Raw genomic sequence first — 27,619 nt, 5'->3', positions numbered from 1 at the left:
TCCAGGAATCCCCCCCCAAAAAACTGTTTTCAAACGAGAAAAATATTTCAATTTTGATGCCCCTGAAACTGAGTACTAATCAGTGGGGACTCAAAAGTGAGTACTCATACTAACATCAAACATTTCTAGCGTAAACAATTCATGTAAATAAATCAACAATTTCTGCATGTTGATTAATTTATAGTGGCTTCTTCTGGTGTGTCTAGTCATGCAAACAAAAAATGAAGTTTAAGTCAACTATCAACGACCCGGTAATTTACTATAATTTATTTAGTAGGATATAGTGTAATGTAGTGTTTTTTTTTTTTTGCCGAGGTCAAAGTATAAATGCCAGTGAGTACTGTTAATATTTTCTGTTGGTTTCTTAAACGTGGTAAACCATCCCCGATGATTACCAAAAAATAGAATACTGAGCGCAAGATAATTTCCTACTACTTCTGAAAGCAAAAGAGGGCAGCACGTCAGGTAAACACATTGCTCTTTATTCAAGCAATAAACTTCATGACTTTACCTTCTCATTTTGCACAACAGTCTGGTGCAAGCAGTTTAAGGCTTTTTGATTCTTGCTTTGCATTTGAGGTACTGTTCCTTCCAAGCTTATTTGAAGTGACACCGTGTGCTTGATGATACATGACCGAGTCTGACAGTTAGCACCATAAATCCCATTTGACATTTTCTTCTTGGGCTGTTAAAGGTGCTGAATGGGCTCTTGACTGATTTCTGTCTGGACAGTGTTGACAACAAAACTCCCTTATCCAAGAGACGCACCTTGAATGAATGGATTTAAATGTAAAGTTGTCTTCCTACACTCATTTTATCCTCTCATAAAGAAGAAAAGAACCCTTGTGACATTTATATGTACCCATCACTTTTGCTATTCTCTGTGGAAGTTTCCGATCTGGAACTAAAACTTGTTTTGACAGTATTCACGCAATAACATTTGGACACAGAACAAGCACTGGCAACTATAACATCGTCATCATTTCATTTACATGGCAAATCTGACCTCTTGTTTTCTTCCGTCATGTGGGTATCATAATATTAATATGCTTATTTTCACTCAGGGCGCCAAAGTGTAACCCTTTATTATCGAAATGTTCGAGCTCACCTCAACAATGACACAGGAATGTTTTTATGTTCGCAGAGAAACGCTCAAACCTTTACTACCCTTTTTACATTCAACTCTGATGTTGCCCCTCCAGATTTGAAAGCCACCATTCCTTCAACGTGAGTGACAGCTTTTGAAAATGGTGATGATCACTGTTTGTGCAGTATTGAAAAGTACAGTACAGTGGGAGTGTCTGGCCTTTGTGTTCAGTGATGTTTGGGCTCTAGCTGCCATTTTTAATAAACAGACAGCTTGAAGGTGCGCTTCAGCTCTCTTTAAACCTCTCGTTTTTGTTGTTTAATACCACTCTCACCTGAGAAATGCACAAACCATAGTATGCACCATCACTGACAACCATGTCGCTTTAGCAAATGCACTTTTTCAAGTCATTGTGGAGATGAACCAACTATCACGTCACAACCTGAAATCCACTAGAACCTTTAAAGATTTGACTTACATCGACAGTCTTCAAATGTTTGAATGCGCACTTGTCCAAGTGTTCAATGTTTCAGTCCGTCCATCTTTCATCCACCCATCCTGATTCTTCCTGTTTGAACCCACAAAATGCCAATTTGTTTAGTTTTCTTTGATGGTTAGGTTTTGTCTTGATCTCGTGATGTCAAAATGTAAACGGCATGACGAAGAGGACGGTTTGAATCACAATTCCGCTTTAACCGAGAAATGTACCGGTCAGTTCACTCGCTGTGAATTTTGCATTACTTTGTCACTGAAACATTGACAAGTCTGACAAGGGCGTTCAACATTTTAGAGGCAGTTAAATGACCTTCTCAACTCGCGCTTTACACTGACAATAACATAGCACTTGGCATGAGCAAACACACTTGTTCAAGTTATTCTGGAGCTGGACAGTCTTATCACATCACACCGTTGTCTCATACTCCATCACTTCTTTGGGCGTGCCCAGGCAGCGATACTGAATCCGCGGCGCGACCGGAGCGGCGCTTTCCAGCACCAGGATGGTTTTGCGCAGCCTCCGGTCGATGTAGTGAGCATCCCAGGCAGGGTAACTCTTCCTGGGCAGGTCTATTCGGATGACAGGGCCCTCTGTCCTGGGTGAAGGGTGGCGTACCGGTGCCCGAGGTCCTCGAGGCGGTCGCACCTGGAACACATCTCCGTCCAGCCCGGAGCCCTGCTCTCTGTCTTTAATCCTCTGCAAGGTCCTGGGGGGGCTGCTCACCACATCTGGGGGCAAGCTGGACATCGGGGACACCGGCGTCTCTACCGCCGCCTGCTTCTCCACAATGTAGCCCCAGCTTGAGACAGGGCCGTCGGGGTGCAGCAGACAGTAATAAACAAACATGAAGAAGGTGCCCAAAGCGTAGCTGCTGGCCACCACGCACACCATGACGACGGCGTAAAAGTCTGAGGAACGAGGGTCACGGTACAGGTACCAAGTGACGGTGAGGGCCACGTTCTCAATGAACACCGTCAGGCTGTAGGTGAGCATCCTGCAGCGAGTGCGGCCCTCTTTCACGCTGAACCAGCAGAACACGTACACGATGCCCACCATCATGTTGTAGATGATCTCCTCCCACTTGGACATGCAGAAGTCTGTCTCGCCTTGAATTATCCAAAAGGTCATGATGCACCAGTGCGCCACGATGAAGATGCCAAAGTAGAGCTGGAACACGGAAGCGAAGAGAGCAAAGGCGAGAGCTCGGGCCCCGATGGTGAAGAGATGCCACAGGATCTGAACCATGACTGCCTTGTAGCTCATGGGGAGCTTATCATCTCTGGAGTCCCTCAAGACTTTTTGATAAGAGGCCACCATCCAGGCGAGGGACATCAGAGAGGCGGAGGCCGAAAGTCCTGAGGAGGACACGGCAAAGGAAATGAGAACGGATTTGATGCTGAAGACATTTTAAAGGAAACCACTGCGGAAGTGGCTCAGCATTGGCGTCCCTGCTCATGTGCGAGCATGCAGAGATGGGAAGAAACAAACATCAAGCCAAAGATAAAGTGGTACCTCCCTGCCTGTTGACATCAAATTTAGTTTTAAATTGTTCGGTTCATTTCTATCGCTATTTTCTTTTCAAACTTTCAAAATAAAAGCCCAAAATGTACAATTATTTCTTCCCTCTAATCATTTGTTTTTATGGAATTGAATTGTTTCAATTTGAAACTGTTGATTTTATCCCTACCACAAAAAGTTTTCAAATTTCAAAATAAAAGCCAGAATTGAGATCTTTTTTTTCCTCTATTTCTACATTTTGACTCATTCAAACCGCTCCAACTTAAACTGTTCATCTTACCCCTGCGTCAATTTTCGCCGAAACCCAAAAATAATGGTGAAATGGTTAAAAATAACGGCTGTTGCTGATGTCATAGATATCAATTGGAAATGTTGTTTTTGAAGCCAAACAATTTAAAGTTCAAAACTTGGAGGTACCACAGCACCACCAAGTACAAAGCACAAGCTCAAGAGCTTATGTTATGATCACCTTTTGTGGTTGTTTGTTTGGTTGGTTAGTTGATCAGGATCACGCATTGACTACTTAACTGATTTCCAAGACACTTTGAAGTGGGTGGGCACACGGAACCCATTTAATGTTGGTGCAGATCTGGATAAGGGTGCAGATTGAGAAATTTCTTTTCACTTTTTGTCCCATGAGCATAAACTGAAACGTCAACCACAGGAACAAAAGAGCACCACGTGACCATTCATAACTTCTACTGTATGACATCTTACGTGCAGCAGTAGCTAGTAGCCTGCTAACTTTATGGCAATAGTGCAGTGGTGGGCCATCACGGGATGACCGACATTTATAACAAATTATAATATTTGTTTTATGTTGATATAATCATTTATTCCCAACTGTTTATTCCAGGAATGTCATGTACAGTGGAGAGAAAAAGTCTACACACCCCTGGTCTGACAATTAATATTTACATTTGTTTATCACTTTAAGATTCTGCTTGAAAGTTAAAAAAAAAAAACGCCAGAAAACGCCAACAATAACACCAAAACTTTACAGAACCGCTTGAAATGATGGCAGGTATGTGCTGACTCCGATGATCGGTTCATTCTCAACGCAGACACATGCCCAGTTATAATAGTGTGTAGTAGTACACACGTTTTTGAAGTAGTTTAATTTGATGTCTTCTCTGGAAAACATTTTTACATGACTCACATTAACAGTAGGAACAAATATAGATTAAATATTTTGGTTTTATTGTATTATATCACACAAAAAATACGTCATTCGAACAAGGGTGTGCAGACTTTTTAAATCTGCTGTATGTCCGACCATATTCTTAACAAATATTTGCTATTAGATGTACCTGGCACAATTACATACGTGCTGTCATAGTGCAGTTTTTGTCTAGTAATGATAGTTTCAAGAAATTTGATGTGATAGAAATGAAATCCGAGATTAAACTGGGTTAGTCCCCACAGGAGGCCCGCCACTGCAATACGATACCAGTTTTCTACCCCTTATTCATTCTCAACAATGGTCTGTCTGTGATCCGAGTCATGTGGCGGCCCTCACCCTGAAGAGGCAGCACCCGACCGGTGATGATCATGATGGAGAGCTGCAGCACCAGCTGGGGGGCACTTTTCAGGAAGGACTCCAGCAGACGCAGGATGCTGATGTCGGCGCTCTCGAACATCATGCGCCGGTAATAGTGCCGCCGCTCGGGTTCCCTGTGCCAGCGACTCTGCACCCCCAAATACAAGGCTCGGACGTACCTGGGGGAGATAGCGTTCAATTGTTTTGATTGTCAAAAGTGAATTTGAACACATTTCCAGTGTGCGGCTGGCTCCGTTGGGATTTGGAATGAGAATGGACTAAGCAGCAGTGAGCTTTTAATTTTAGTGCACACGTCAGAGGGATGGAATCGCAGACGGCTGCAAAAACAGCAAGGAAACGAAATAAAAGCACTCAATCTAGTTTGGAGATTGAATGTCAGGCGAGCGCACAGCTCAGTGCAAATCCCTTGTTGACATGGAGCCCCACCCCCACCCTTGCTTTCATAGTGACCTTCTGCCACTATACCCACACGCGCGCGCCTTAAGCAAACAGCATTCAGCGCAAATTGGTTTTCTCTTTGGATGCAGAGGTCATATGTGACATCCATTTGCGTGGGCTGAGCAAAAAAAAATCCTCCCCTTCACACCGCGTGCGTTTGTGTGTGTGAGAAAGACTAACCACCTGACGACCTCAGAAGGACCTGATGTCACCAAGCTCGATGAACCACGAGGGAGTCTGTGCATACTTTTCTTGTTCTGCTTCCCGCAACACAAATTGCACCTCTGGGATGAAATGCGTAAGAAACACAAACACCACCACAATCTGGCAATTATGCACATCCTCGCTCTTGAGCCCACAAATTGGCAAATCAGAACACTTCCTCTGCATTTCATTTCCTGTCATGTGATTGCTCCTTAACAGTCGGTCATGATAAACGGCACCTTTGCAATATGTTTGATGAACACCCACTCATCTAAACATGTTTTTTTTTCCTTCTGGAACACGAATTAAGCAGTTAAATCCACCTGGATTTATCCACCTCGGGTGGGCGATCATTTCGCGACAGGACTGCAACAAACGGAACCCGCACCACTGCTTTAATGGCATTACCGGTAATTCAGCTTTCTAATGTGTTGCTGGACACACACACACACACCGCGCACGCACGTGCACGCTCCAGGAGGAAGTAGAGAAATCAATATTGGGCTGTCTATGCAGACGAAGATGCAAGATAGCGAATCACAGGAAGTGCTTATGTTCATTCCAAGCAATTGATTTGCATCGTATTTCATCATGCAACACATCATGGGGTGAAAGAGCAACCAGCTGGCTGGGATGTCTCACAGGCTGCCGCCTCCAGCCTGGTGGCAACTCGGGGCTGTCAAAAGCCATCAGGGCGCCAAGAGTTTGAGTACAGCCTCTGCTATCTGACCGGGCTGCTGACCCACAGACCTACTAGCAGCCTCGTGCAGGAGGAAGCGTTTTGTTTTAGTCTCGCCGCACGCTGGGAGAGTCAGCATGTTTTGCTGAGAGACACTTAGAGAGGGCGTTGCTATGAAAGCGTGAACGGTGCAGACCAGGCAGGAAAACTGACAAGTCATTGACATCTCCTGGAGGCCAATTCATCTTTCCTGAAACCTACAGACGACAGGATACATTGATACAAACAAATCAATTACTTTTTACCCACTTCGAAAAATACATCACATATACATACAATAAAATGGTTTTCAAGCCGAAAGAAATTGTAATCGTCTGTCAGTCCGCCATTAGTATTTTCAGCGCTTCCATCTAACCCTAACCTCCAGACTGATCAAATGTGGGACAAGTTGCCTGGTTAAGGAGGACAATGTGGAGCAGGCCTAATAACTTTTGACAGGCCTATACAATCTTGCCTTTAAGAAGTCTATCAAATATGTCGAAAGTTCAAAGTTCATAGCAACACACTGTGACGTAAAAACTGCAGTATCATTTTACTGAACCACAAACCGCATGGGACGATTGTCAAAGAAATTACCAAAGAAGTACAAAGAGAGGAAACGTCTGACAGGGAAAAAAGACCACAAGGTTTTGCAAACACTCTTACCAACCACCTAACATGGCCAAAGGCCTGTTTCTGTACAATTGGCACTTACTGGCTGAGACTGGCGCCCACCTCTTGAACCTACTCGCTTCACCCATATGCTGTATCCACTAAGACACTTATAAAGTAGGGCCTGACCAGTATGAATTTTTTCAGCTTGAAGGCAATGACAGAATGAAAATAACGCTACAGATTAATTGAAGAAAAAAACAAAAATTTTTTTTTTGGGGGGGGGGGGGGTCATTAATGCTTATAATGGAGTTGTAAAACACAAGTAGAAATTTGACTGGTTTAAAATATTGTGTCCTTTAGTAGGCCTGTTTGTTCAACTTTACAACAGAAAGAAAATCGGTACCAATTTAAGTTGTTTAAATGTCTTATATTGTAATGAGTAAATAAATATTGGCTGTCTCCTTCTACAACATGTTATTAGTTAAGACTATGAATGATATAATATTCTTGCCTTTTAGCTCTTTCCTAGTAGGCCTAATATAAGGTAAACAACTGGTGAACAATTCTGCCTCACCAGTAACCTGCAGCGCTACTAGTAAGCAGAAGTTGTCCTACCAGCGTGAAATAAGAATGTTAGTAGCGCGAGTGTCATTTCACTTACTAGTCTTACAAGTGATGACAAAGAGCGTGCATGTGCTTTAAGCTGGATGCACGGAGTAAATGCTCAATCGGATTTCCATTGATGCCCAAGTCAAAACACACACAAAGGGTTGACCGGGGTGTGTTGCTTCCCATCATCTGTTCTTACCTCCACACTTGTGCCAGCTGGAGGATGTGAACGACGGCTTGGAAGAGCCACACGAACACTCTGCAGCATCCCCGGGCTCGGCCCACGTTGGCCGGCCCGGGCAGCATCCCGGCTGCAGCCGCGGCGGAGCGGCCAGCGCCCCGTTCGCCGCCGTCCTTGGCGTTCAAGTCGTTCGTATCCGCCCCGGACGACGCCGCCAATACAGCGGCCGCCGCCGTGCCGCTCTCCGGCGTATCGGAAAAATCGTAGGCGAACCATCGAAAGCTCAACACCTGCACCACCACGGAGGGGACAATCACAAATACTAGAGTCAGAGTAAAGCACCAGTACTCCCTCCGGAGGTAGTAGTCGGCGGCCAGCCACAGGTCTGAGGCCCCGTCCGAAAAGAAGACCAAAAGGGCGCCCAGTGTCCAGCAGCAGTCCGCCGGGGAGTAGCGCTGCTCGGCGTGGAGGCTCTGCGGAGGCTGCCGGTCCGGCCCGGAGGGACAGTCGGCCGGGATTTGGGTTCGCGAAGGGACGGCGGCACCGTCAGATTTCGCAGCCATGTTTGTCGGAGGGGAGAGTGAGTAGGAGGAGATGGGAAAATGATGGAGAGGGGGGGAGGGCGAGGAGGGGTCGCGCAGCTTCGCTCGGGGGGTGGGAGGAGGGCCAGGAAGGTAGAGGAGTAAGTTAAGCGTCGCTCATCGATCTGCTTAGACGGAGAAATGCTGCAAATGATTGAAGACATTTCATGGCCTCGAAAAGCAGGACTGCTTGGAGGAGAGAAAGATAGAGAGGGGGGGGGGGGGGGGATCTGATCTGACAGATGGACCAGGTTTAAATGGCCAAACGTAGCTGCATCCAAATCTTTGTATTCAACTATAAATGTTGTGTTTCAATGCATTCTTGGTTTTTGTTTTTCAAATTTTAAACTGTTTGAGGATGAAACGGTGGGCAACTAACCTTTGTAAACAGGATAGGCTCCAGCACGCCAGCAATAGGATCAGCGGTTTAGATAATTGATGGACACTTAATTGAAAACAAGCACTTTATGAACATCAGGAAACAGGAACAAATTAAAATGTACTCAATTTTAATCATTTAAAAAAAAAAAGAAAAAGAAAGAGGCATTATTTGAAGTGATTTAGTACAATTTCATTTCATTTTCAGGACACAAAACAGACACACCTACTCCCCCACCCAATCAGTCAATAAAACATTATAATCCTTAGCTTTATTATGCAAAACAGAAGTTGAATATATTAGGTGGAACACGGAAGGCTTGTAGCTCACTATAAAACCAAGTCACTTGCGAAATACATTATCAAAGTGGAAGAGTTGTAAGTCAAGAACAGTGATGCATCATCTTTACCACTGTTAGTGCATAAATGCAAGAAGGCCAACATTTAACAAGATGGACTTTAAGAGAACATTTGAAATCCCAAACATGACTCTCTTCTTATCCATAAAAACATCTATGATGACACTTTGAGACATTTAAAAAAAAAAAAAAAAACTTAGTCCATTTATATAAAAAAACAAAAATAACATTAAAGAATAGGATTCCCAAACATGTGAGGGGAGACTCCTGCAATCTTTCAGAGAGGACTTGGAATGTAAGTAAGACCCACTAACAGGCAGTTCATCTTAACATAAAAGACAAAGTAAATAATTCATTTAGCCATTTGTGAGACACAAAGAAAAGATAAACAACATACTTGAATGTGATTGGTCATGAAATGTGATGGTGTTCACTGGATGGAGGCTTACTGGTCTCCTCAAATATTATTCAAAGTAGTCCCATTCTTTCAAGAAAACATGTCAAGAAAAACACATTGATTCGGATTTCAATGACATTCAAATTAAACTAAGTGTGCTCAAAACAATTGGATTATTGTATGGAAGTAAATGCAATCTGTTAAAAAAAATGATAGGAAAATAGCACTCTATATATATTTATTTTACTCTTTATGGCCATAGGACCTGTCACATTCCACAGACAAATGACTCCAAAAAAAGGCGTTTCTCAGCAAGGCAGGCAAGCACTGGTAGAGGGGTCAATGCAAATGATACAAAGACTGCCTGAAGGCCTCCTTGAAGTGCTGCGGTATCAATCAGGAAGCCTAGGAGGACACAGCACAAGATGGCGCTGGGTGGCCTCTGATGGCAACAGACCTTTCAAGGCGGAGGTTTGGACAGTAAAGCCTTCTTCCCACTTAAACCAATGGAGAAGGTAGGTGTTTTTTTTGACAGCCACATTTTTTGTGCACCTCTGGTTTTCATTTGGACGCTGGTTTTATGCGAATGATGTCCAAGTTGCACATGTATCACAAAAGGGAAGGCTAATTTGTCATACCGCCACACACTTCAGACTGCACAATTTAGTGGACATGAGGAAAAACTTGAATGAGGTCCACATATTTTCCTGTCTCCCAAACTAAAGTAAAGCAATGGACTGTTCTGGCACTTAGAATAACTGAGCAGTGGGTGGCAGTGTAGAGAATGAGAAACTAATCCACAGTGCAGATCGATGGGCAACTCTGACATCAAGAAACTCACACATATACAACACCTTTTGAATTATAGCTGTCCGCTGTCGTGACCAACGTGCATGAGTGATCTCTCAACAGCCACTCACCTGACCTAGAGTCCATCTTTGTGAAAGCGTCCGTGTGAAGGCGCATTTAGAGAAGCGTACAGTCCCTCTTCTTTTTTGGCTTCTTTTCCATTGGTGTTTTTCTGTTGATTTGTCGCACCAGGTCGTAGAAAATCTAAAAGCATAGGAAGTTAAGCAAGTAGGAAATGAAGTCAAAGTCGCCGACAAGTCCATCGTTACAATGTCTGTATTCTGCAGAGAAACTTACTTCATTCACGTTGATCTTTGACTTAGCTGACGTCTCTAAAAAGGCACAGTTGCTCCACTGGCGGGCCAGGTTCTGACCCTGTTCCTTGCCCACCACTCGCTCATCTTCCAGGTCGCACTTATTCCCCACCAAGATCATGGGGACCTGTTTCCGACACAAACAAAATGAATTGGCATTGAGGCAGACTGAGTACATATAGGTTGGAGCTCCAGCCCAGGAGGTGTACAAGGACCGATTAGAGAAAAAGATAAATTGTTTTTTTCATGGTGTATATATATTAGTAGAGTTTTTTTTTTTTCTTCTTCAGACCAGGTACATGTTTCTTTTGGTACTCTCTGATTGAGCACCAATACGTGCTATAGTAAAGGACATTTCATTGAAATATAGCCTACTATAAACCAAAACATTTTAGTTCTGACCTACAAGTGGCAGGAAGTGATACATTATCACACCATCACCTCTTGTCACGCTGCGCTCTTAAAATAAGTGAGGACGGATGTTATGCATTAGCTGTAGAATTGCTCAGTCACTTTCATTGTTGCCCTTCTTCCATTTTGCAAAGCCTAATTTACAGCCGGATAAAAGTGTCATCACAATCTATGTTTACCTTACAGTTTCTTCAACTTGCCATCACCCCCTAAATGTAGTTACAGCGGTAGCGACGACGACAAATGTTAAATACGACTTGATGCATTCCACTCACGTCCTCGGTGTCTTTCACTCGCAGGATTTGCTCCCGGAGGTCTTGCAGGTCATTAAACGTCGACTGTGCCGTGATGGAGTAGACCAGAGCGAACCCCTGCCCGTTCTTCATATAGAGGTCCCTCATGGCCGTGAACTGCTCCTACAATGGCAAACACACACATACGTCACCACACTTGCCTGATTTCCCTTTGTGAATCGTGTGGGTCTGGCTCCACATACTGTTCCAGCTGTGTCCAAGATCTCCAACATGCATTGCTGCCCGTCAACTTCCACTTGCTGCAGAAGAAAAATCGGCAGTGGTCTCCATTATGTACAAAACGGGATTTAGAAATCCGTTTATAGGTCAACATTTAAGGGGAAGGCAACCCCAAAATTGTCTTAGTAATATGTTCTGTGCAGCCCAACTAGTTGAAACAAAGATTTCCATTGGTTTAATATGAATTCAACGGGTAAAATTCACCTTTTTATCCACCGCAAAGGGCGGCCATTTTGCCACTTGCTGTTTGATCACAACCAATCAAAGCTCCAATCGACAATTTTCTGAAGTTATACCGTGATTGAACATTTTCTATTTATAATTTAAGTTTTAAATGATGAAATAAAATATAATTTATAGTCCTTGATTTGTATAGTTAAAAAAAGAAACCATATGTATAATTGTTTATACATAGACATAACAGAGAGAGTTTACCTTTCTGTAGGAGTCTTCAATTGTAGGGTCGTACTTCTCCACAAAAATTCCTTGCACAAACTGGACTGTCTGGAGTGGATTGAACATAAATCAGTCATGATTACATCATCACATCAATACCAAAGAGATTAACGTCACGGTCAAAGATAGTTCTTTGTCCTGTCTTATTGGTATTGCCTCCATTTTTAATCAAGTTTATGAAAAGTCAAAGATGTTCAGTGGACAATTAATTATTTTGATATATTTCACATTACTAAACTACAATTTCTGTCAATTAAATGTTTTCTTTGGGTGTATGGAATGGATTAAATAGATTTCCATGATTTTCTATGGAAAATATTACTTTAGTTTTCTTTAATCAGACTTGGCAGAACAGATTTATCACAGAAACTTTAGTTTGTTCCACTATCCTTTTTTTCCGCAAGGAACTTCCACAAGTGAAATTCACAAGGTCAATTCCTAAATATAACAAGAATAACAACATACAAATAGAATAGGGCATTCCACTTCAATTTGAACACACAAAGTGCTTTTTTGTTTGACTGGAGTGAATTATATGGGAGAGCTTTCAGTGAAAAATATTGTTAGGCTCTTTATATTTTGTTCAAAAACAAATCACACTTTATTCAAGCAGTCAAATAAGACACCATTGACCCCTCTCACCAGTGCAGATTTTCCCACGCCTCCTGAACCCAGCACTACTAGCTTGTACTCGCGCATGATGGGCAACTTCACAGGACACCTCAAGGGTCTGTGAAAGGACAAAGTCGGTCAGACTGAAGCACACTTCGGGTCAACGTAAATCTATAATAAGATAGTAACGATTTACAAGAATAAAGTCTGAATTACACAGGGAGGGAGATAAATCAGTTCTCATTCATTCAGGTCAAGGTAATTTACAAAGGTTGAGTATAGGCAAATGAACTAACAATGTTGATGGGTTTTTTCCAGAACATTCAAATGTCTTGTGCAACTATGCTATTAGGCTAACAATATTACAAATAAATAAATAATAAATATTAATTACAGCACAAATGTCAATGAATTGTTCCTGGTGGTTGGGACCTTTGTCAAAAGTAGAGACAAACAATACAAAAAACACTCTGTCCCACTTGGGCAGCATTTGCAATTCGAAGAGTGACGTACGATATGCTAGCACAGGCCCACACGCACAGCTCAACAATGGGCCATTGTGATCACTCGACTCGAGGGCATGTACAAAATGAAAAATGGAGATCAGAGGCTGCAGGCACCACCATGACATTCAAATAATGCATGAGAGAAGTGAGCTGAGAGTCCACAAGAATGCTTTGGTTACAAGGCGTAAACTAAACAGAATCATGTCATGCTTTCAAGTACAGTATTCAAGTTTATCTTAGCCAGCTGCCTAAAATGGAAGAGGATAAAGTACTAACGACAACTTTATTTACTGTCGTAATAGTAGTAAAGAATGTCAGACTCACCGCCCCCTAAAAAAAAAAAAAAAGAACAAATTAGTAGCCTTGCAGACAGCATGCGTGTAAATTCCCAAGATGGCTACGATATAAAAAAAAAAAAAGACCTTCCAGAATGGCTTGCTCTGAGATGCATGCAAGCAAGTTCCACATTTTCACAATGCCGCACCAATGAACGCCCACCCGACACTACACAGAATTTCATTGCAGAATATGTATATACAAAGGATGTGTGGGGAACAGATTAACATACTGTGTAGACAGCAGCTGCAGATGTCAAGTCCCTCTACATCTGGGAGAGCCTTCAGTGCACAGTGGCAGGTGCTGAGGGTCCGCGCAGGGGCCACAAAGCTCAAAACTGGCAGTCCCACCTCATCACAGAAAGGGAAGATTTATTAACGCTAAGCAACAATGAACTTCTTGTATTGATTGGATTGTTATGATTTGAATGGAGTCAAACTCAAGATACTGTTAGACACTATGGCTAACGTAGTAAAATCCCTATTTTAGTAGTGAAACTAGGGGTGGTACTGGAACTGCAACACTAAACTGGACGTCATATTTCAGAGAAGCCGTTCTCAAAAAGGAAGGGTGTGGATATTTGTTTCCCTATACATGCCCAGCGCACAAAATACCCAATTCGTGTGTTGTTACTAAAGAAAAAAAAGTTTACATACTAGGTTGTCATTGACGACAAATGAAGGTACAAATCAATACAAAACCAAGTTATTTATACAGCGCATTTTACAATAGTAACAAAAAACTTCACATATAGCAATGGTACAACCACAACGACAGTGCAAACAATAATTGATCACTAAATAAAATCATGTTACGCCAGCACTTCTGGAGGACTTTTGAGGAAGCTAAGCAAGCAACAAGCTGCGCATTTCATGACAGTGGCCTTGCGTGAATATGCAAAATACGGCGACAAAACACAACACAGAATCACTTGCCGTACACTATTTCCATCGCCGACAACTATAGTTAATCATTAGCTGGACGTTAGCAACCCCGCGAGCCAGTATGCTAAGAATTGCTCCCCTGTGATCGCGAAGGCTCGTTTTTCTGTCTCGATGGACTTCAACTCGCTTTGGGGAAAAAAAAAAACTTAAGATGACCGCTGGATACGTGAATATTAACACAGACGCTCCCCAAAACACTCACCGTATTCCGCTATGTGTATTTATGTATGTGCCTACTGCTGCCCTAAATCATACTGGCTGGGCAAATGTGCGGAAGAATCGAGACGGCGGTCGTTGATTGGCTCAAAATGATCCAATCACAACGCTTCATGTTCATGCGCTTATTTAAAAAAAAAATTGGTAACATTTTTAATTTTCCACTTTCTTGAATTCATTTTCAATGTCAAGCTCAACGGACAGGAGCTTAAGCAGTGATTAGAATTGTGAAGAATTAATAGATTTGGTGTCAGTGCTTTATAGATATGATCTGAATAAATGGGCCATTAATTGCAGTATGCAGAACGGTGACATTTAAAAACATTGTTAATAGATAGGGGACCTCGACGATCGGAGTTGGTGACACCTGATTTAGAGAAAGACTATGACAGGATAACCTAAAAGGACCAGAGTTTGTGACCCGATCTAGAGAAAGACTATGGCAGAGGAAACTAAGAGGAACTGTGGCAGTGCATGAGGGTGTCTGGAGTGGCAGAAAAGTATGTTTGATGAGCACAGTGTCGTTGTCATGGTGATGCCATGAGTGAGGAAAGAGATGGAGAGGATGCAGAAGATAGGCATGGAAAAAGAAAATCATGTCAGTACTTTCGCGTCGACCTGGGAGTGGCGCATCTGTCTGTGGGTGCATGTGACCACAAGGGGGCACTGCAGGTGTACGACGTGAACGCGCAGCACGCACTGGAGCTCCTCAGAGCGCCTCAACAGCAGAGCGCAATTCATCCTGATTGGGAGCGCGCACACACCAGGGTTCATAAGCAGCAAAGAACCCGATCCTCTGGTCCAGTGAGCAGCAGCAGCAAACAACACAATCCTTTCGATCAGCCAGCAACACAGCAGTAGCAGCGAACCGCACTGAGCTCCACGGAGAAAGGAAGAAAACTCATGGGAAGAGGAGACCAAAGGGACTACCGGTGAGCTCCCAGTTCTCAACTGGATTCTTTTCGTTAACCGTTTAGAGCACTGACTGCATTACAGTTGATCTGGAGAATGCGTTTTCTTTATGACAAGCATTAAGTTGTATATTGACTTTTGTTTGAAAGGCTAACTTTATGTTCAAGACCTTTTCTTTCTTTCTTTCAGGAAAAAGAACTGAACTTTATCTACATGGTTTATTGGTTTATGTGTTAAAGAACACTAAGCTGCATTGTTTTATTTGGAAGAAAATTGTACCTTTTTGTTTAAACTAATCCATTTTTTGAATGAGTTTAAAGGTTTTTCACCTTGATTGTTTCGCTCATTAAAAACCCGAACTAAGAGTGAAATCCCAGTCTGGTCAAGTCCTTCCTTTCCAAGTGTGGAAACCCATGACGTTAAAATACACTTGCCAAGGTACAGTATTGTAATGACACACTGCCCACTGCTGGTTAATAGTATGATGTGGAATCAGTCACGTCCGAGTAAAACTTTTTTTTTTTTCCATGTATCAAATAGAGACTTATCCATAAAACAAAATGAATTTATTCCACAATATAAACTATGCCAATTCCACACCAAGTATTCTATACCAAGTTACACACTGCCATCTGTACATGTGAGAAGTCTTTTCTTTCACCCCCACTGCTGCAGCTGCACCAAGTCCCCTTCTGTACATCACAACGTAGCTATGACCGCAACAATCCCCCGAAGATCCATTTGTCAAATTGGACAAATTATTGCTCAGATAAATAAAACTATTCTACAAAAAATGGAAATTAAGATCCATGTACTAAACACTTGACTAAAAAGGGAGGGGACAGGAATAAAACCTTGGCTCCAATGTCATAAAATCTTGCTAGGCATGCAATGAGGCTCAAAAGAAGAAAATATTAAACCTGGATCAACCATTTATATTTTAACTGGGTGTGTTTGATGTCCATGTGATGGCATCCATGCAATACACATTACATCCTGCTATTTTTTTTGTTGTCATTTTGACTGCCACGATTTTTAAGTAAATATATATATTATGCATGTAAAAATACAAAAAAAGAACTAAACAATTATAGTTCTGGACAAGTGAGAGAGAAGATAGCACCATTGTTACAAAAGGGCTGGACAAACGAGCCGAAGGTGAGGAGGGCCAAACCGGTGGTACCCCAAACAACCGTTATTTAGGAGGGTCTCTTTATTCCGTCATGCACGAGTTGCTCAGTGCACATTGGACACAAATGTAGTCCTCCTTCTCCGCCATTTCAGTCGTAACGCCAACGCACACTTGGTGAAACCACTGGTTGCAGCTGCCGTCACACTGGACCCAGTCCACCTGCAGCAAGTAAACGGGACACTTATGATACTGTCCTTTTTGATGCATTCCTTCATTTCAAGACTTAATTCCCACCTCATTTCCCTCAGGAAGCTGGCATCTCTCCGCGGGACACACGGCCATGTCCTCATCGGACTCGTCGGACTGTGAGATATCGGAACGCGGTGAGGACGAGTTGGAGGTTGGCCTGCGCTGTAATTCCTTTTGGTTTATCTTCTGTCTTTTGTGAGAATGCTTTCTGTCCCTTGCCCTGCGCTCTCCGTTGACAGCCAAATGCCTTTTTGCTTTCTTCTCCGGCACCATTAGAGAGTCCCTCCCATTAGTATCCTGAAACAGAGAGCAAATTAGAAAACAAGCATTTCGTTTTCAAGAAAATCCATGTACTCTTTGTACCTTTTTGATTTTGGATTAAAAAAAAAAAAAACACTAGGTATGAGTTTACCTGGTTAAGTTTCTTTCCCTGAGACTGAAACTGAACATGTTTGTTGGTGTCGTCCCGCGCTGGAGACATTGTGTGCTGGCTCGTGGCTCTGTCCAATAAAACATGGTGTAGGGTCTGGACCTCTGGCAGTGATACCTGCAGGAGGAGACCTTCCACCATCAGCTCCTCCAGATCCTGATTCAAGCCTGTCAGATAAATGCATAACATCAAACAAGTTTTTCAAATGTACAAGTTTTCCCTTTAAAAAAATTCAATCTGCGTGGGAGAGAAGGACGACTGACCTTGCAGTGGAATGCATCTCTGCTCGGTATAAAAGACAGTCTGAGCATGATTTGTCTTGTTCCACTCTGGAGTTAAAAACGGGGCCTGCGTGAAAATACCCAAATGACTAACTTTGTTCAGCCACCAAAATCGAGACAAAAAAGGCGATAATGAATGACCTGAGAGTTAGTGTAAGTGTCGGAGGGGTCTGATGCACAACGGGTCAGAATTGGGGGCGTTTGGGCTCCATTTTCCAGTTCTGTCAAATGGCAAGACTGTAGAATCTGCTGTGCGCGATGTTGCCAGTTAACTGTCCTCTCAACCAGGTGGTGCAGCACGTCCCCCTCGGGCAGTCGAACTCTGATTCGCCTCAGGGATGCGAGCAGAGGCTGAACTTTGTTCAGTGGCGGTTTTCTGGATCTCTGGCACTGGGGACACAGCCACGGCGGTGTCTCGCTGAGGTCTGATTGGTCCCTGACACAAACGCTGTGAAAGGCGTCCCTGCAGAGTTCACACTGCAGCATCGCTCCCATCAGCGCCTTCTGACAGACGCACACTTTCAAGTCGGAGCAGTCGGCAGTGGGGAGGAGCTTTGACTCGTTTGCCACTCTCAGATGACAGAAGGCCTCCATCTCCCTGACCCGCAGCGCCTCCAGAGTCGCATACTACAGAGGAATATTAAGACAGACATTCACTTTAGCCCGACAGAATTACGACAGGATTAATCAGTGCAAGGGTCACTAACATTTTTAAAATTGAGACCTTTGATTCATGCCGGAGGCTGAGACAATTTCTCTCAAATTACTTTCAGATGTATGCTGTGATTAACAATATGTAATCAGTGACCTTGTCAAGGCGTTCTCACTATAATTGATGATTTAACAAGTTAAGACATCAATAAACACTCATTGAATTTCCATAAATCTCTGCATGCCCTTCCATTTTCAAATGATCACTTCACGTGTGAGCTATTTTCAGACCAGGCCTCCGGGCCAATCATGTGCTTCTTCGGGACATGTTGGTGACCCCCTGACATAGTAGTTAACTTAAAAAATAGAAAATAAAAAAGAGTAAAGAAAGGAGGCAGAGTGACTGTTAAAGAGCAGGACACTGTTTGGAAATATCCAATTCATATATTTTCCACACATTCATATTATGAAAGACGTGTGGAAAATGAACTACATTCACTATTATGTTTCTTGATTGACGAGGACTTACAACAGAGGCAGAATCTTTGGCCTCTGAAAGCGCTTTCTCCACATCACTGACAGTGTTGAGCCTGAGGGTTTTCTTCTTGTTACTCTTCGATGATTCCTTCCCTTTTTTGGCCTTCCTCTTGGGAGAATCTTCATTTCCAACCTCACATCTTGGACACAAAGCCTGGGAAGAAAAACGCAACAGTGAGTCGTCACATTATCTTCAGGGCCGTAATAATCTGGAGGATGGGTTTGAGGGGGGTGGGTCACCTCAAGCAGGGTACGGGCTGTGTCTTTTTGAAGGAAAATGGAAGCAGCAGATTCTTTCCATTCTTGTACTTCTGTCATTAAAGTCTCAAGTCTGTCTAAGGGCTCCAGATGAACTTGAATGGCTTGGCCTCGTAGCACCATGTCAGATAGGTCGTCCAACATAAGTACACGGTCATTAGCCTGCAAAACAACACGATTGTGGGTTAAACACGCGTGGGAATGTGAAAGCACGCAGCCCATGTGTCAAGCGTGTATTAACCTGAAGCTCCTCGGCTTCCTGAAGCCACTCTAGAGCTTTTCGGCTGGTGTCTTTCAGAAGGAGGCAGTTAGGAAGGTGAGAGGAGATGCCAGAAACCTCCTCGGCTGCAGCACTCAGGGTCTCAATGGAGTGAGGCGGTCTGATGGGGAAAAGAGTACACAATGATACAATGTAAGTCCAAAAAACTAGACAGTGATATCTAAAAAACAATTATGAGAACTGTCGTTGCGTTGTTTTCAGTCCACACACAGTTCGGTGACAGGTCTGAAAGGTCCTGGACCCTAAATTGCTGTAATTAAAAATTTGGAGTTGTTCTCGGTTTGTCCATGGGAATCAAAATTTTGCAAAACCTAAAAAGGATGAAACTGAAAATTGAGAACTAAGCATTGCAACTACAAATGGCAAGGAACATCACTTCAATTGAGTTTAAGCTCTTAGTTAAGATGGAGAGATGCACATTCCTAACAGCCATGCCATTGAAAGCAACTTGTGACAAGAAATGCTGAACAGCACCAGTGGAATGAGGGCGAAACTAAACAGGATGCTCACTTTTTGTTGATCTGGTTGAATATTCTAGCCACAGCTTTTTGCACTATAGCTGGAATTAAAACGAAGCAAAATCAGGTGCACTGATGCAATAGGAAATCACTCAGATGCAATCAGTGCAAAGACTCGGGCAGAAAGTGAGACATGACTCGTACAACAAAGACATTGTTAAGTACACTTAAAAATAAAGCCACCGTATTTGGAATGTTTATTTGCACCCCTGTGAACAGCTGTCCATTTGATCTGCCCCATTCACCTGGCTTTCAGAAGACTGCTCGCCTTGTCCTCCCAGTGCTCCGACACCGTCAAAAGCTCCTGAAGCTGTGCCATGGCTTTCTCCACGGACGAGTGAGGTGCCAAGCCCACGCCTTGGTCGATGAGTCTTCGCATGGTTTCCAAAGTCAAACTTGCGGGCTGGACACTGGCTTGCTCCACTCCCTCCAGCCAGCGCGCCTGTTCTAGTCGCTCCCTCAAGCGCGGCAGCTCGGGCAGGTCCACGTCAAAGTCAAAGCTGACATTTAACAGGCTCTGGATCTCAGCCACGCTGGGAGCATCATCAGCCAGGACCTTCTCACTATGCTGCTGGAAGTCTTCAATGCGATTCAAGAGTTCCTTCAAAGACACGGCATAACGTATTGAGCACCAACTGCTGTGCTATGTTCTCACTTGCCAGATCGGTTCAGATTCTGTCTACTTGAGCCTACCTTCAACAAGGGGGCTTGAGTGAGGCTGCAGGAGAGGTTATACAGCTGCCTCACAAACGAACTAAGCTCCTCCACGGTCAACTGGCTGCGTGATTTCCCGACGCCACATTGATACCTGGAGAACATGTCAAGTCAGCTCACATTTGATGTACCAGCAAGATACTTGATCTGCCTTCTCTCCGCAAAATACCTGGTTTGCCTTTTCCCATTCAACAGCTGCTGTGCCACCGAGGAGCACCTCTCTGCATCTTGGGTGACCAGACGCAACCGACGCAGAAGGTCGTTTTCAGGGAAGCCTTCAGACTCAGATTCAGCAAGGAGAGTGCGAAAAACTGGCAAGCCTGCGGAGGGAGGACGTGTCACTCACAGGACAACACTGACCTTCACACACAAATTGCTCCATGTTGTTGTTCATCATTGTTGGTACTTTGGATTTGGACTGGCTAAATACTTTGTGTTTGTTCTTCTCTCCACTTATTGGCTTACCTTTCTTCTTTTCCAGTTTAGCTTCCATAGTCTCTGACACACGTGAGGCCCATGCATCATACTGTTCGGCACGCTGCTTCGAGGCATTCATCATGGGCAACAGGTCCTCCAGTGTGTATCTGTAACTATACAAGGACATTGAATGTGAAATTTGAATATTCACTCATCTTACGTTAGCTTGATGCCCAAGCGGTGGGACTTACTTCAGTGTGTAGTTGGTAACCGGGCAGGAGCACAGGTCAGTGATGTGATGCAGACAGACCAGTACTCCTGGGCTACAGGGACAGGTGATGGCAGAAAGGTAACATGTGGTCCGGCACTTGGCGCACTGTCGCTCGTCATCCTGCAGATGATCGTATTTTGCCTCCTGCCACTGCACTAAGCCCTTTAAATGGGAGGGCCAAACCACTGGTGAGTGGTTATAAGTGAAGGACAGATTTGATCGCACAAAATGATTGTTGCTACTTCACCATTTTTGACACTTTTCCCCTTAATTCCTGCTCTTCCAGGATCATGACGGCCATGTCCTTATGGACAGCAGATGCCAGAACCACATCGAGTGTCTCTGCTTTTGCTGCCATGTTGCACACCATCTCGTCGTGGGAGAAGACATTGTACCGGTGTAGCGTGCGATAGTGATTCACACATTGCCTACCGAGAGACATCTAGAGTAACAGAAAGAAAAAAATCGAAGTTGTTGCGTAGGCCCCCAATGCAAACGGCAAGCTCATGTGCAAAAACATCTCATTGTGCTTAAATACTACAATGAAAGCAAAATAGATTCTCTGCTTACCCAATCAACCGTGCAGAAGTTGACTGCCTCGGCAAAGTTGAAGCCTTGATTGAAGCCACTATGGTAGGCTCTGGGAAACGTGACGACAAATTCTCCAGCGCACTGATTCGTTCTATAAATCTGAAGCAGAACCGAGAAGATGAGGATGCATTTTATCAAGTCATTTGTGATGTGATCAAGGTGGACAATACATACCGGGACACCGTGGGCCATCAGGGTATTAGGATTCATGATGGTGACCAGCTGGTGCAAGAGGTCAGGCTGAGACTCAAACAGTTCTGGGGCTAGTTTCTTCATCACGTCTTCTAACTGCTCTGCAGCAAACCCGGGCGCTCCGTACCAGGTTTTGGGCTCCCCCCTAGGAGAAACATAAACAATTTAATGGACCGCTCTCTATTCTTGTGACGGAAAGACCTAAAGGTCAGTCAGTAAGCATCACTGCTTGGGATTTATTTATTTTTCTATACCAGTGGAGGTAGTTGATGGAGTAGCTCCAGTGGTCCTCGATGTGCCAACAGAAGGAGGAGAAGCACATGCCAACGTAAAGCCACGGCAATGTCATTCCACAGATGTCCGCTGTCACGTGTGTGAGGACGGATGGATTCATCATTGCCATGTTGTTGAGGTTCCACCCACACTTGAGGTATTTCTGCATAGGACGCATCAGATGAAATTAGGCATACCCATCAATTAATGACCTTGTTTTCTTCTGTGTCTATTGTTTTGGATGATGTGCACAACAATGTGATCAGCTTACTTCATCAGCAGGAGAAACCTTAAATTTTCCATTGGGAATGGGGAATCCGCTCCCAAACTCCTTTGACGCAATATCAGCTCCATATTCGACAGTAACATCCTCTTCGATGGCTCCCACCAAGCGCCAGAATTCTTTCTCCACTAACTCTGTAGGTACCATCTGGAAGATATATGAGCAATCAGAACGTTTGCAGAAAAACATACTGTACTTTTATTTTTGTACAAACCATGCTCGACTTACATGAACTGGCATGTTAAAATAATCTGATTTGAATGCATCTGCCATTTGCCCAAAAGCCCGAAGGGAGTAGTCCCTGAAAGCTTGCTCAAAGCCAAACGCTTCATGAGGCTTGCTACATTCCTAAAAAAGGACACAATGATATTCAGTATATTTGAACTTGTTTAATTCTGTGTTATTGTTTACATCAATGATCCTCACCTGAGCCAGACACTTGGGGCACCTCCAATCTCCTCTGGGGATGTCGGTCAGAGGGGGGATGAGGCAAAAAGTATGGTAGCTGTCGTCACAACCGTCACATAGTAACAAGCGGTCTTCGTCTCCCCCACTGCCACAAACCAGACACACCACCAGATCCACCTAGACAATAAAGGAAGTAGTGAGTAATTTAACTCATTTGAAAAATTTCCCCTGACCTGATCATTTGTAATGGTTTCTACCTGCGAGAAAAAAAAAATATTTCAAACGTCTCAATGTAACATCCCTTTTTATTATTTTGTATGCTTCCAATGAATCATCCAGTTTTCGTGATAACAAAAAAAATTCAATATGTTTCAGGTTTATATTCTTGTTGGAGAAATTAAACAGATGATTATTCAACTGAAGGAACATTCATATATTTGCAAAGAGTAAACGTTTGTACTTACTGGATTCGGAGGAAGAGGTGGGAGGTATTTTTTGTAGCGTTGCTTGAATTTGTCCTCCTCAATAACTGGTTCCTTGATTTCAACTGGTTCCAGTTTTACTTGAATGGGAATCTCCTTTTCTGTAAGACAGCCAAGTGTGACACATCAGTTACTGTGTTTCAGAACAAAGTACTGTCGCAGTTAAGTCATTTGGAAACGTACCTGGTTCCGGCTTGGCAACAAAAGAGCCCATCCTCCTCCTCAAGTTTGGACGATTCTCGCCTGGCTCGCCTGGTTCGGTCTTCACACATACAGACTACAGGGAAAAGGTGACAATGCAGGTCATGTGAAACAATTCAATGTCGCCGATATGGTGGTTATAACAAGTCAACACGTCGCTGTTCAAATGGTAGATTTCCATGATGTAAAAAAAAACCCCCAGCAGAATACAAGTATTATTAGTTTTGAAATATCTGCTGAATGGAACTATTAAAGAAACTTGTGACCTAACTCGTTTCCCTTAAGCTATGAAATCAAGATGACACTTTTAGGGTATAATTCCAAAAAGCAAGAAAAGCTACCACATATGAAACATAAGAAATATGCATTTTCATGAACAACCCCCACCTCATACTTCATGCGTTTTCCTCTGCGGGCATTAGGGCAAGAATCGGGCGTCTGGATGGGCTGCCTCGGAAGTGGCTCGGGCAGTTTGTGCTCTTTGGTGTCAACCTGTGTCATACTCTCTGCACTTTCCTCGGGATGGACAGGCTTTTGAACACACTGAAGCAAACAACGTGCAGGTTGATACGATCGTTGAGCAGTTAATGAACAGATGTGGGTTCTTAAGTGGAAATAATAAGTGAAGTAAATGTTTACAGCAGCTATCTCCTTTAAACTCACATTACACTACTCATTTCAGTCTGAAGACAAAAGATTAACTATGAGTCCCAAATTTAACATGAAATCCACGGCTAGGATGAATGTATGAAAACTGCTGAGCATAACTGCGTAACAGTTTTGGTATTAATAGTTATGTGTGCCGATAGTAAGTTGTTGACGGACTGTCGGCTAGACAGCAACAGTGTAAATGTAAAATGTAACTTCAGCTGTCAAAAGAGAAAGGCGAAATGAAGGATGTGGTTAGCGTGCAAGAGAAAACAATAGAGCAACATGCAAATCCAGACGCGGTCAGATCTGAGATGAGGCAGCAGTGTCAAGGTGATGAAAAGAAACAAATTAAACACTGATTCCCAATTAGGTCATTTAATTTAAATTTGTTGGTCAAAAATGATAACAAAATACGAATATATCTCTGCCAGCGATGCAGACCAAACGGGATTTTCCTCCTGATGGCAGAAAGTAGAATGAAATTGTTGCCAATCATACTAAAGGATAAATTGTGGCTTCTTGTACAATTTGAGGTGAGAGTAAATCATTGAGATGAGGTTACCAGTTTAGTATTTGTACATTTTGTAACATTTTTGTTGGATAGTGTTCTCTGACATTTTTCCTAATGCTATGCCTTGGCTCATTAAAGTTGGGGAACACTAGAAAACAATTAATTTAAAGCTAGGCTGACTTATTATCAGTCTTTTTCCTAAAAAATGTTATTGAGATAAACATAAACTCCTCAGTCGAGATAAATATACCGTTTTGTGAGTTCAAAGGGTCAAATCGGTTATGAAAAGACATTGTTTCTACAAGCAATATTTGGAAAAACAGCATTAAACCCAGCCAGAAATCAACATGCATGTAGTAAATTGTTCACTGTGGCGCACACATACATACCTTTTGGAGCTCAGGATCAGCCTCCAAACCCATCAGTTTGGAAGCTGCCTCTGGTGTCTGAGGCAAGAGACAGTTGATGTAATTAAACCGTTTAGAGCGACCCAAACTAAGAGGTCATGGGGTACCAATTCAATAATGAGCTCTCTTGTCATTTAGGACATCCACAAAAGTCATCACAAGTTGCATACTGGAAGGAACAATGTCGTCATTCTGATGCGATGTGTTACTTACCAACAGATTTGCACCACTTTGAAAGAGATTGTAGGGGTAGAGTGTTTTCTCATAATGCCCTCGCAAGTGTGAACCAACAGCTTTCCCAGGGACAAAGCCCATCTGCATGGCAATCTTGGTCCAACGTCTGTCCCGACAGACGATGTCGAATCCGCCTTCCTCCGCTACTAACTGTGATGGGGACATGATTGCGATAAGATAAGTGAGGCAATCAAAACAATTATAATTGGATACATTATTCGACACCAACCTTGTTTAGCTGGTACAAATCCAAAATCTTCCTCTCCACGTGGGGAATCTTTAGGGAACATCCCTGCAAATCCCAGAATTTGGCAATCTGGTCCAAAAAATTGAGTTTAACTCTTGTCTGAGCCTGGAATGAGATAGACGATCATTTAAATATTTAATTTAACATTGGGAGACGTTTACAGGAAGGCAAAGAAAATGTGTTGGTCATTCATCCATCCACCTTGAAACATGTAAATTCGCTACCTCTATTTTGTTCATCTGACATAACACGTGGAATACTTTTGATCCCAGATGTGTCTAGATTATTACTACTTTCCTTTCATGTGTGCAAGTGTAATAACTCAAGAGAGGAAGGGTTAAAAACAGCACAAATGTTACACTCACCTCCAGTTCGTTGAGCCTCTGGATCCGAGGAACAAAATGAAGTCTGTCAACATCGCAAGCAAATGGAGGGTGCCAACCCTAAACAGTAACAGAACAATATCAGCATATGAGCCTTTGTCTTGATATGTTGGGAGTCAGAGTTTATTTATTTCTCTCTCTGGATTGTTGACTTTCCTTTTCAAATTAGTCACGCTTCACAACAGCACAGTTGTATTTTTTTAAGATACATATCCAATTTAACAAGCCTTAACGTGGAACGCCCTGGTTTCAGTTTGTACTTGTCATAGACAAAAAAGGCAAATTTGAAGGATTTCGAGCTAAGCGTCAACAACAAGAATGATCCCTCACAAAAGGGGAGGCCCAAGTTTTTGTTACAAGTCAGAAGCATACATCCCCCCACTGGCACACAAAATGGCCAGATGGAAGACTCAGTCACTAGGCCAGCTTACCACAAAGCCAACATGGAGGACTACAGCCAACAAGACTGACTCTTGAGTCATGCATGGACAGTTGCTCTTCCTTGAGTAGTCATAAATCAAAATAAAATGCAATCACAATTATCTCGGTTTGATAACCTGGCTCAATTTTAAGAGGCAGAACTGTTTAGTTTCTTAATGCACGACTTACATAACCTGCTGTACTTGTTGTGTTGTCATTCGATCACTTTGTTAAGATCATTATTAACAATGGCCTGAACAGTATTTGTACATGACCTTTGTTATGAACATTTATTGAGGTGTGAATTGATGACAAGTGTTGCATGACACGCTGTCCACGCACGATGCTCTTCAGCAAATAACGTCTGACCATCCGCGCAGAAATTAGGGCTCAAAGGATGGACAAAAGCTTTATGATTATTTTTCCCGTAGATCGCACAAGGATGTCTTCCGCATATCCACCTATGACAACAGCACCGTGTGCTACATCATGACAGCTTCTGCTAGTTAGCATTAGCCTCTTAGCTCAACGACTCACTCAGTGGCCGCAGCGCCGAGGCTTTGTTGACACACGCCGAACAACAACACAATCCCACTCGGGACACGCTCGCAGAGCGCATCGAGCGTCCGAGGTGGCCGAAAGCGGAGCGCTCGTGACGCCAACCACGTCGAAAATGAAACAGGGAGCCGTGGGTGCACAAAGAATGAACCTAGCCGCTTCATCCGCCATGTTGAGCAGTCCCTTTAAATCCCTCGCTGCTTCATCCCCAACAAGCATCGCGACCAAACGAGCATCCACGTTCAAAGGGGTCTTTAAACATCCTGAGCTCACCTGAGGCGGACGGACTTTGCAGATGCCCGTTTTCTCGGCGATGGGACGGATCTTATTGATGAAAGCGTATGGGTCTGCAAATTCTTCCCAACTGGGCTCGAACACCGGGCACTCCGGAGGCGGCTTGAACTCGCCCGGTCGCGGCTGGCTCATCATTTCGAACAGGACGGGTCAGGTCACGATGTCGGGGAAGGGGGCTCCGCGTGAGAGATTGGGGGGGGAGTGTTTTATTCCGTTATTAAGCGTCAGGCCCGGTGGCATCCAGTCGACATCAACAGAGATGAGGCAGCTGACAACACACATACACACGTCCACACGCACACACATCCACGCACTGTGAAGAGAATGTTCCAAGGCAGCGAGCACGTCCGCTCAAAAAACTAGACACCAGTTTGCTCCCAATGTCCTCATGAGTTGACCTCGAGCTTCGAGCTTGAAACCACTTCAGATGACCCACATTAGCATAAAGTGGGGACACGACAGTGTTTCTTTTAATAAGTAGCTTTTCAGCGTCCAAACAAAGATTGATGAAACTG

At 43.4% G+C, this 27,619-nt stretch overlaps 3 protein-coding genes and 1 long non-coding RNA gene across 12 annotated transcripts; 1 reads left to right on the top strand and 3 right to left on the bottom strand.

The window, feature by feature from the left end:
• Positions 1 to 467: 467 nt before the first annotated feature.
• xkr7a (XK related 7a) lies at positions 468 to 8,029 on the bottom strand. The gene is made up of 3 exons (XM_061273063.1): positions 7,446 to 8,029; positions 4,621 to 4,820; positions 468 to 2,938 (listed from the first exon to the last, which is right to left on the bottom strand). Exons 1-3 carry the CDS (start codon positions 7,988 to 7,990, stop codon positions 1,989 to 1,991), a joined length of 1,695 nt encoding a protein of 564 aa, XP_061129047.1. The 5' UTR covers positions 7,991 to 8,029; the 3' UTR covers positions 468 to 1,988.
• Positions 8,030 to 8,643: 614 nt separating this feature from the next.
• rap1aa (RAP1A, member of RAS oncogene family a) lies at positions 8,644 to 14,412 on the bottom strand. 8 transcript variants are annotated; one of them, XM_061272901.1, is made up of 9 exons: positions 14,306 to 14,412; positions 13,392 to 13,509; positions 12,348 to 12,435; positions 11,685 to 11,753; positions 11,213 to 11,269; positions 10,992 to 11,132; positions 10,289 to 10,432; positions 10,063 to 10,195; positions 8,644 to 9,639 (listed from the first exon to the last, which is right to left on the bottom strand). In XM_061272901.1, the coding sequence occupies exons 3-8, from the start codon at positions 12,402 to 12,404 to the stop codon at positions 10,109 to 10,111; spliced, it is 555 nt and encodes a 184-aa protein (XP_061128885.1). In that variant the 5' UTR covers positions 12,405 to 12,435; positions 13,392 to 13,509; positions 14,306 to 14,412; the 3' UTR covers positions 8,644 to 9,639; positions 10,063 to 10,108. The 8 variants fall into 8 exon arrangements, with proteins under 8 accessions (XP_061128885.1, XP_061128886.1, XP_061128882.1 ...); XM_061272902.1 differs by having other exon boundaries at positions 8,644 to 9,599; XM_061272898.1 differs by having other exon boundaries at positions 8,644 to 9,547.
• Positions 14,413 to 14,729: 317 nt separating this feature from the next.
• On the top strand, positions 14,730 to 15,602 carry LOC133150400 (uncharacterized). Its single transcript, XR_009713763.1, has 2 exons — positions 14,730 to 15,251; positions 15,421 to 15,602. It is a non-coding gene; the product is annotated as an uncharacterized LOC133150400 (long non-coding RNA).
• A 173-nt stretch (positions 15,603 to 15,775) lies between these two features.
• Positions 15,776 to 27,432, bottom strand: kdm5bb (lysine demethylase 5Bb). Of its 2 annotated transcripts, XM_061272892.1 has the most exons (28): positions 27,084 to 27,432; positions 25,815 to 25,892; positions 25,432 to 25,554; positions 25,182 to 25,352; positions 24,951 to 25,007; positions 23,787 to 23,942; positions 23,382 to 23,475; positions 23,181 to 23,299; positions 22,735 to 22,893; positions 22,537 to 22,656; positions 22,297 to 22,455; positions 22,007 to 22,188; positions 21,735 to 21,897; positions 21,540 to 21,659; positions 21,217 to 21,411; positions 20,950 to 21,131; positions 20,747 to 20,871; positions 20,451 to 20,601; positions 20,261 to 20,375; positions 19,813 to 20,168; positions 19,011 to 19,149; positions 18,752 to 18,931; positions 18,504 to 18,665; positions 17,465 to 17,950; positions 17,306 to 17,390; positions 17,025 to 17,209; positions 16,658 to 16,909; positions 15,776 to 16,582 (listed from the first exon to the last, which is right to left on the bottom strand). In XM_061272892.1, exons 1-28 carry the CDS (start codon positions 27,237 to 27,239, stop codon positions 16,445 to 16,447), a joined length of 4,608 nt encoding a protein of 1,535 aa, XP_061128876.1. In that variant the 5' UTR covers positions 27,240 to 27,432; the 3' UTR covers positions 15,776 to 16,444. The 2 variants fall into 2 exon arrangements, with proteins under 2 accessions (XP_061128876.1, XP_061128877.1); XM_061272893.1 differs by lacking the exon at positions 24,951 to 25,007.
• Between the last annotated feature and the right edge of the window lie 187 nt (positions 27,433 to 27,619).

This window comes from Syngnathus typhle, linkage group LG2 (genome assembly GCF_033458585.1).
Source record: "Syngnathus typhle isolate RoL2023-S1 ecotype Sweden linkage group LG2, RoL_Styp_1.0, whole genome shotgun sequence".
Classification (NCBI taxonomy): Eukaryota; Metazoa; Chordata; class Actinopteri; order Syngnathiformes; family Syngnathidae; genus Syngnathus; species Syngnathus typhle.
This window is presented reverse-complemented; position numbering and strand designations above follow the sequence as displayed.

What these genes read in the sequence shown, in the direction of transcription:
- rap1aa (XM_061272897.1), bottom strand. Translation starts at nt 12,404, where the DNA reads ATGCGCGAGTACAAGCTAGTAGTGCTGGGTTCAGGAGGCGTGGGAAAA. An exon ending in GAGTGAAAGACACCGAGGAC is followed by an intron (nt 10,433 to 10,991) that starts GTGAGTGGAATG and finishes TGTCGGAAACAG; the next exon opens with GTCCCCATGATCTTGGTGGG. An exon ending in CAAAGATCAACGTGAATGAA is followed by an intron (nt 10,196 to 10,288) that starts GTAAGTTTCTCT and finishes CTATGCTTTTAG; the next exon opens with ATTTTCTACGACCTGGTGCG.
- kdm5bb (XM_061272892.1), bottom strand. Translation starts at nt 27,239, where the DNA reads ATGATGAGCCAGCCGCGACCGGGCGAGTTCAAGCCGCCTCCGGAGTGC. An exon ending in CACCTCTTCCTCCGAATCCA is followed by an intron (nt 22,894 to 23,180) that starts GTAAGTACAAAC and finishes TTTATTGTCTAG; the next exon opens with GTGGATCTGGTGGTGTGTCT. An exon ending in AGGTTTCTCCTGCTGATGAA is followed by an intron (nt 22,189 to 22,296) that starts GTAAGCTGATCA and finishes CGTCCTATGCAG; the next exon opens with AAATACCTCAAGTGTGGGTG.
- xkr7a (XM_061273063.1), bottom strand. Translation starts at nt 7,990, where the DNA reads ATGGCTGCGAAATCTGACGGTGCCGCCGTCCCTTCGCGAACCCAAATC. An exon ending in CAGCTGGCACAAGTGTGGAG is followed by an intron (nt 4,821 to 7,445) that starts GTAAGAACAGAT and finishes TATCTCCCCCAG; the next exon opens with GTACGTCCGAGCCTTGTATT. An exon ending in TCGGGTGCTGCCTCTTCAGG is followed by an intron (nt 2,939 to 4,620) that starts GTGAGGGCCGCC and finishes TGTCCTCCTCAG; the next exon opens with GACTTTCGGCCTCCGCCTCT.